Source organism: Lolium perenne, chromosome 1 (genome assembly GCF_019359855.2).
Source record: "Lolium perenne isolate Kyuss_39 chromosome 1, Kyuss_2.0, whole genome shotgun sequence".
Lineage (NCBI taxonomy): Eukaryota > Viridiplantae > Streptophyta > Magnoliopsida > Poales > Poaceae > Lolium > Lolium perenne.
In genome coordinates, this window is record NC_067244.2 from 197,235,203 (window position 1) to 197,244,048 (window position 8,846).

The window sequence follows — 8,846 nt, forward strand, 5'->3', positions numbered from 1 at the left end:
TCGGTGTGCATTACATCAATGTTATGCGGGAGCTCGAGAAACTCAAAGTAAGGAAGCTTCCAGAAGCACGGCTTGTGGGTCCATTGGTGTGTCTCCCCATATCCCAAGATACCCTTCCCATCGGGGTGGGGGTGGAGTGCGTCTAACTCGGCCTTGGTTTCTGTCCGGTCTTCGGAATTGGCTTCGGTGCATGGACAACACGGCCTTTTTTGAAGCTCTTTACATCACTCCTGTATTCATGATTCTGCTCAAGGAACTGTCGAGCTTCATCAAAGCAGGAATACTTGCCACCCTTGTTTAGCCAGAAGAAAGTCACGGCTTGCTCGCACTCCGGACAAGGCCACTTCCCATGTGTACACCACCCGCAGAACAAAGCACGTGGCCGGCAAGTCATGCGAGACGTGTGGTACCGGACATACATATCGAAGTGTTCCTTCTTTGCCGCGTCATAAGTTCGGATCCCGCGATCTTCCCAGCCAAGAAGCAAGTCATCAATCGGTGGTTCCAGGATACACGTTCATGTTCTTACCGGGTATTTCGGTCCTGGGATTATCATCGACACAAACATGTACTACGATCTCGTGCGTACGCCGGGGGTAGGTTCAGGGGGAATAACAAACAACGGCCAACAATCGTATACCGCAGCCGACATACCATATGGATTGAACCCATCGGTTGATATCGCAATTGCTACGCTCCTCGGGTCACCGGCTTTCAGGGGATATTTCTTGACAAAGTTCTTCCATGCAGTACCATCCGACGGATGTATCATCTTGCCACTGTCTGGTCTGATCCCTTCTACAGCCCACCTCATCTGCTGGGCAGTATCCTCGGTCATGAAGAGCCGCTGGATCCTCGGTAGGACTGGAAGATAGCGGAGGATATTCTTGGCAACCGTGGTCTGCCTCTTCTGACCATCACCATTGGTGTCAACCTCAAAGTACCTAGAGCTATTGCAATGGATGCAATAGTTTGTGTTAGCATGCTCCTCTCTGAATAGCATGCATCCCTTTGGACAAGCGTGTATCTGCTGAGATGACATCTTGAGGTCACTGAGCAATTTTTTCGAATAGTAGAAGTTTTGCGGCAAGAGGTGCCCTTTCGGCAGAATGCTGCCAACGAGGACCAGAAGTTCATCGAACCCATCTCTGCACAGATTCCTGTGGCACTTAAAGGCCAAAAGGCGAGCGATGGCATCTAGTTGGGTGACATCTGTATTTACGTGTAGGGGTTTCTGCGAAGCAAACAAAGCCTCGTAATACTTCTTTGTGTTTTCCTCCGGCTCCTCACTTGTCTCCGCATCCCTAGATGTCTCCGCCTCTACATGAGGGCTTTCTGGCACATTACCATTAGCCAAGTTCTCTAGGCACCTATCAAACCCAGTATCATATTCTCTCGTAGGCTGAATCTGCCGCACCTCCTTCCTAGCACGTTTCTTCGCCTTTTCTCCATGAAAAGTCCAAATCTTGTAGGACGGTTTGAACCCAGACTTGATCAGGTGAAGACTCATAGTTTCCTTGTCCTGTGTTTTTTGGTTAGCGCACTTACTACAAGGGCAAAAAACTGTCCTGGGTCTGCTAGGGATGTCAAACGCGCTGTCCACGAACTGCTTGGTCTTTCCTCCCCATTCCTCAGTATATTTCCACGGACCGATTCTGCCATCGTACATCCAGTCACGGTTATCCATCCTCTAACCAGCACCAAAACAGACGAACTTAGAATTTATATCAAACATGATCCGCATTTTAATTTTTCCTTTTTACGCATGCATCAACCTGAATCTCTACTAGGTGGGCTCCTAGCAGCCGCCGGATCCGTAGATTGAGTACGTTCTCCCTGCTCTACCCTGATCCGAGACAGAATTTCGGCAGCACCTCCCCGCTGCTCTCCCGATACACGTCTCGCCAAAAAGCCAAGAGGGGTGTGCATCCGGAGAACAACGGGGAGGCGCTGCCGAAATCCTGACTCGGATCGGGGTAGAGCAGGGAGAACGTACCCAACTACGCATCCGCCGACTGTCCCAATAAATGCCGTAAGAGTTACGCTTCATAATATGCGAGACCACTAATGCATATTTATCCGCGTAACCCTTACGGTCGGGAAAAGACGCCTAGGTATCGCGACAGACTTGGTGATCTAGACCCACAAAAAAACCTAGGTACACAGGGGCGAGATTTTTACCCTTGACGCGTGAGCGAATCGGCGAAGAAGATCCGGGACGCCCCCTCAAAGACCCCGGCGACGCCGCCCCCCGTGTCCACCTCGAAGAAGATCCGAGACGCCCCCTCAGAGACCCTCGCGGCGCCGACCCCCGTGTCCACCTCGAAGCATCGCCTGCATAGCGAGAAAATAAATTACTATGCAAGTGAACACAATTTATTTGACAACTTTGAATTAGAATTTCTTTGCATCACATTACCATATTTATTTTAGCTACCTAGATAAACTATTAAATTAACATGCCTAAACAAAATCCTAAATTCTTTAGCTACCCTAAACAACCTAATTAACATGCTAATTAGCATGCAAATTGACAAAAAATCCTATACTACACACTAAATCCTATATTACACCTAACTAACATGCTAATTAGCATACAACCTATATCCTATACTACACTAACTAATATCCTACACTACTGCAGGGATGAAATAGGAGGAGATCGTCCGGGGCGCACACATACCTTGGTGCCGGCCGGTGAGCCGGAGGAGGAGCCTGGCGCGCGGGGCAGGGCGACGAGGTGGCGGCCGGGAGATGTTGCGGTGGCGCTGGCTGCGGGGAGGAGAGGGCGCGGGGCGGCGAGGCGCGCGGCCGGGAGGCGCGTCCAACGGGGGCGAGGCGGGAGGCGGGGGCGAGGCGGGAGAAGCCGGGAGGCGCGTCGACGGGGGCGGTGCTGCGCGGTGGGAGGGGCGGGGGCGAGGCGGGAGGGGCCGGAGCGCGCGGCGGCGAGGCGGTGGCGCGGCGGGACGGGGGCAGGGCGAGGCGGCGGCGCGGGGTGGAGGAGCGCGGGGTGGAGGAGCGTGTGGTGCGCGTGTGTGGTCGACCTGGTGGCTAGGTCGGGCCGACGCGACCGGATAACCCTTCGGCGTCTTTGCCGAGCGGGAATCTTTGCCGTGCGCCCTGTGAGCTTTGCCGTGCGACACTGGCCCTTTGCCGTGCGCCAGTGGCTACCCGCACGGCAAAGACAGCCTTTGCCGTGCGCAATAGTCTTTGCCGTGTGCACACGCACGGCAAAGATGCTGAAAATTATCGCAAATACATATATACATCCAAATTCATATATAGCACAATATATAGAGCATTTGCACATCATCAACAACAAAGTTTATACAATAATAGTCCATACAATAGTCCAACAAAGTTCATACATAGAATGGAACCTCGCGCGGTGAAATCTAGGCTGAAGTACTGTCCCGCTGCGGGTATACCGGTGGCTACAATGTGCCAAAGTGTGCCAAACCTACCTTTACATGTGTATATGGCCTAAACAAAACTAAACCTATCAAAAAGTATGTTGGTGGAACCTCGCGCGGTGAAATCTAGGGGGGTAGACCCCCCGAGGCACGCAGACCGCCGTTTTCGGGGGGGAACGACCGCCGGAGCACCGGAATGCCACCAACACTTGCATGTGGACCTAGGATATGTGTGAAAGTGTGTTGGAAGGTGTGATTCACCAAATGGTGCAAGGCATTGCTCCCATGTGTGAGATTCCTCTCTTTCGGGCGACAGCACTTGGAAGATTCCTCGACTTGTAGGCTGAAGTGTCCCGCTGCGGGTATACCGGTGGCTACAATGTGCCAAAGTGTGCCAAACCTACCTTTACATGTGTATATGGCCTAAACAAAACTAAACCTATCAAAAAGTATGTTGGTGGAACCTCGCGCGGTGAAATCTAGGGGGGTAGACCCCCCGAGGCACGCATGAACCGCCGTTTCGGGGAACGACCGCCGGAGCACCGGAATGCCACCAACACTTGCATGTGGACCTAGGATATGTGTGAAAGTGTGTTGGAAGGTGTGATTCACCAAATGGTGCAAGGCATTGCTCCCATGTGTGAGATTCCTCTCTTTCGGGCGACAGCACTTGGAAGATTCCTCGACTTGTAGGCTGAAGTGTCCCGCTGCGGGTATACCGGTGGCTACAATGTGCCAAAGTGTGCCAAACCTACCTTTACATGTGTATATGGCCTAAACAAAACTAAACCTATCAAAAAGTATGTTGGTGGAACCTCGCGCGGTGAAATCTAGGGGGGTAGACCCCCCGAGGCACGCAGACCGCCGTTTTCGGGGGGGAACGACCGCCGGAGCACCGGAATGCCACCAACACTTGCATGTGGACCTAGGATATGTGTGAAAGTGTGTTGGAAGGTGTGATTCACCAAATGGTGCAAGGCATTGCTCCCATGTGTGAGATTCCTCTCTTTCGGGCGACAGCACTTGGAAGATTCCTCGACTTGTAGGCTGAAGTGTCCCGCTGCGGGTATACCGGTGGCTACAATGTGCCAAAGTGTGCCAAACCTACCTTTACATGTGTATATGGCCTAAACAAAACTAAACCTATCAAAAAGTATGTTGGTGGAACCTCGCGCGGTGAAATCTAGGGGGGTAGACCCCCCGAGGCACGTAGACCGCCGTTTTCGGGGGGGGGGAGGGGGGAACGACCGCCGGAGCACCGGAATGCCACCAACACTTGCATGTGGACCTAGGATATGTGTGAAAGTGTGTTGGAAGGTGTGATTCACCAAATGGTGCAAGGCATTTCTCCCATGTGTGAGATTCCTCTCTTTCGGGCGACAGCACTTGGAAGATTCCTCGACTTGTAGGCTGAAGTGTCCCGCTGCGGGTATACCGGTGGCTATAGTGTGCCAAATTGTGTCAAACCTAGCTTTCCATGTGTATATGGCCTAAACAAAACTAAACCTATCAAAAAGTATGTTGGTGGAACCTCGCGCGAAGAAATCTAGGGGGTAGCACCCCCGCGAGGCACGAAGACCGCCGTTTTCGGGAGAGAACGACCGCCGGAGCACCGGAATGCCACCAAAACTTGCAAGTGGACCTAGGATATGTGTCAAAGTGTGTTGGAAGGTGTGATTCACCAAATGGTGCAAGGCATAGCTCCCATGTGTGACATTCCTCTCTTTCGGGCGATAACACTTGGCAGATTCCTCGACTTGTAGGCTAAAGTGTCCCGCTGCGGGTATACCGGTGGCTACAATGTGCCAAAGTGTGCCAAACCTGGCTTTCCATGTGTATATGGACTAACCAAAACCAAACCTACCAAAAAGTATGTTGGTGGAACCTCGCGCGGTGAAATCTAGGGGGGGAGACCCCCCCGAGGCACGCAGACCGCCGTTTTCGGGAGAGAACGACCGCCGGAGCACCGGAATGCCACCAACACTTGCAAGCGGACCTAGGATATGTGTCAAAGTGTGTTGGAAGGTGTGATTCACCAAATGGTGCAAGGCTGTGTGGCATTCCTCTCTTTCAGGCGATAGCACTTGGAAGATTCCCCGAACGCGGTTTGTTTACGCCGAAACCCTGATATGTTGGAGGGGGAGTAAGGACTTAGAGTACTTGTCGTATTGCAAAAATATAGTATAAACATTCATTAATCAAGATGTGGTACTTGTCATATTTCAAGAATAAAATATAAGCATTAAAATAAGTACAATATAGAAAGAAAAAGAAGAAAATACCATAAGGCACACGGCAAAGGAAAATGTGTACGGCAAAGCAGCCTTTGCCGTGCGAGTCTGTGCACAGCGCACGGCAAAGAAGCCTGTGCCGTGCGGATGGGTCTGGCGCACGGCAAAGGACATCTCACGGCAACGCCTTCCTCTCTTTGCCGTGCCTTCTTTCATTGCCGTGCGCTTTGCTGAGGCTTTGCCGTGCGCTTTATCTTTGCCGTGCGCCGTAGGTCCTCTTTGCCGTGCGTTGGTCGTTGCCGTGCATTTTCTGTTTACGTCGCACGGCAAAGTATTCTTTGCCGTGCGCGAGCACACGGCAAAATGTTGTTGCACGGCAACGAGCGTTTTTCCCGTAGTGTGTGTCAGTTCAATAATTCTGGTAGGAAGTCTCACTATGAAACATGTTGGTTGTTTTTCTGGACCTGGTAACGTTTAGTTGATCATATCAGAAAGCCAAGATTTTTTTCGAAACGGAGGCATGTCGTCCCCGCCTCTACATCGATTGATGCATGCGGCCTTTTATTCCTTTATTTGAACATGAAACAATATTACAAAGGATTACATCATGTATCGACCATAAGAAAATGAAAGATAACATCAAATGACTTTATTAATAAGTTGCTTCCAGTAGTAGCACAATTCTGATAAACTTTTACATCAGAGACTTCCACCTCCTTGGGAAACCATCGTGGGAGCTCTGCCTCGGATCGAAGGATTGCACTGAAGGGACTAAGCAAGCACATAACATCAACAATCGACAATTACAAGCTTTTTATCCGGTGGTTCTGCTAACCGTTTGCCTTGCCTACATAGTTGATATAGGATTCGACTTGTAAAGTATGTTTGCTCATCATTAATCATACAAAACTGTCCCATTGACAAAGTTATGCAATGTAAATCTATCTGTGTACACGATGATCTTCCGGGACGATGGTCTTGCGCTGAATCTTGTGATCTGCGTGACTAGAATTCGTTTGAAGATTTCGCTCTTGCCTTGGCTTGAATGTGATTGCTCTGGATGTTCATCTGTTGTCAGACATCTCCCTGTCCTGAAGCGCTGGTAAGGATATTTCTGGGACAGCTTTGCCTCTTGCTCTCAGGTGACGCTATCTGCTGTTGCCGCCCTCTTGACGTCCCTGCTGCTGCTGGAGCTCGACTCGGAGTCGCCGGACGCAGATGAAGAAGGTGAAGGATCATCTTGGTCGCGCTTCCTCTTGAGGTGACCAGCCGGGAGGATGTGATCCCTGACGTAGGACGGCAGGTCCTTCCTTCGGGCGTGCTTGACCTCCAGCTCCATCCCGGGCCTCCAGAACTCGTACATGTACACCTCCTGCTTGAACTCCTCTGTCGTCGCACGGAGGTCGAACTGCACCTGGAGCTGCTTCTGTTGTTGCTTGGACAGACCCACGAAGAAGGTTGCGGTGCACTGCCGATCGTCGGCGTAGGCTTGCGGGTTGGGATGGCAGAGCAGCATGCCGGCCGTGGCCATCTCAACCCTGATCACCAGCTGCCTCAGCCGCGACTCCACCCACCCCTTCCACTCCCGGAGATCTGCCTCTCCTCCGGCGACCTTCACGTCCACCTGCAGGTAGCTCTTGTACGCCTTGAAGAAGTGGAACGGCTGGAACAGCGCCTCCCACCCGCGGGCGCCGCCGGACTCGGCGATCTCCTGGCTGATCGCACGGCCGATCTCGAGCTGCTCCGTGATGATCCGTAGAGTGGCGTGGGAGACGTTGTAGCAGGAGTTCATGCACGGGTACGCCGGGGTGATGACGGGCATGAGGTGGGTCCTGTCGCGGGGGTTCCTCCTCGGATCCCAGACTGGCAGCCGGAGCGCGAGCTGGCCATCGTCGTCGTGCTCGATGCCACCCAGCAGCACCGGGTTGGGCCACTTCCACTGCGAGAAGATCTTGAAGAACCGGGGCACCAGCATGCTGGGCGCGGCGTTAGGGTATAACTGGCACACGCGCGCCACCAGGATCGCCCATCCGACGCCGCCCACGAATCCCATCACGTTGGAGTAGACGCCTCGCGCCTTGGCCCAGTGCTTGACGCAGCGCAGCGTCGTGCGGAACGCGGCGTCGTCCGGAACCAGCCGCATGATCTCGTCGGCCACGCGCACGCCGTTGAGGCTGCGGACGGTGGCCAGGTCCATGCCGCGGAGCACGGACCGGTCGCGCAGGTCGATGTCCTTGGGCACCACGGGGAGGCAGACGCTGGCGTAGAGGAGGTCCACCGGGACGCCGTGGAACTTCATCTTGATCACCGGCACGTACGCGCGGGGCACGGCCTGCAGCTCCGTCACCGCCTCCGTCTCGGCGAGCGCGCTGCCAAGAACGTCGAAGAAGTCGTGGTCGCGGTCGATGTAGGAAGGGCCGATGACTAGGGCATCGATGTCGGAGCCGCGGCCGTGGACGCCGAGACGGTACGAGCCGAACGGGAGGAGCAGGGCCGTGGCCTGCTCGACCATACCGTCGGGGTACCCTCGCTGGGCGGTGAGCCGCTTCACCCAGCGATCTAGAACGCCTTGGAGCTCGCGCAGCACGTCCTCGCGGGCAGCCAACTCGTCTGAGCTCTCGAACGAACCGGCATCGTGAAGGAACAGTTCCAGCCGCGAGGTGCTCTCCAGGTCGGCCGGCGTCGGGGTAGCCAGGGAGATGGGCTGCGTCTCGCTCATCGTGGCTGGTGGCTGCTCAAGATTGTGGGGCGGAAAGGCAAAAGATGGCCATTTATGACCAGAGGGCCGACGGAGTCCGGCTCGTGTTTGGATTAGGAATGATCAAGTTTCCTACCCTTTCTTCGAAGCTTAGCAGTACTGTAGTCGGATTGAGCGGCATTAATTAGTTTCAGTTATCAGTTAGAATTTTCGTATGGACGCGCTGAGAGCATCCCCGCGAATCAAATCCGATCAAGCTTATTTCAACCATCTGATCAAGGCTTCAATCTTCCTCTCCTTGTTTTTTTTTTCTTCTATAAATCATGAATGGAGCAAAACCAACCGTGATTTGTAGTACAAAATAGTTCACCCAAGAAACAAAAGAAAAACGCAGATGTAGCACCCCAAAATTCTCCAAAATTAGGGACTAATCCCTTTGACTTATAAACACTATTTCTACAAAAAAAAACCCATCGTCTCTTTGGACCAACACCAAAAACTTTC

General features: G+C 53.0%; 1 protein-coding gene across 1 annotated transcript; it reads right to left on the bottom strand.

The window, feature by feature from the left end:
- Positions 1 to 6,782: 6,782 nt before the first annotated feature.
- Positions 6,783 to 8,363, bottom strand: LOC127336112 (nuclear poly(A) polymerase 4-like). Its single transcript, XM_051362883.1, has one exon. The coding sequence runs from the start codon at positions 8,361 to 8,363 to the stop codon at positions 6,783 to 6,785; it is 1,581 nt and encodes a 526-aa protein (XP_051218843.1).
- Positions 8,364 to 8,846: the final 483 nt, after the last annotated feature.

Coding starts and splice junctions, on each gene's coding strand:
- LOC127336112 (XM_051362883.1), bottom strand. CDS start 8,363: ATGAGCGAGACGCAGCCCATCTCCCTGGCTACCCCGACGCCGGCCGAC.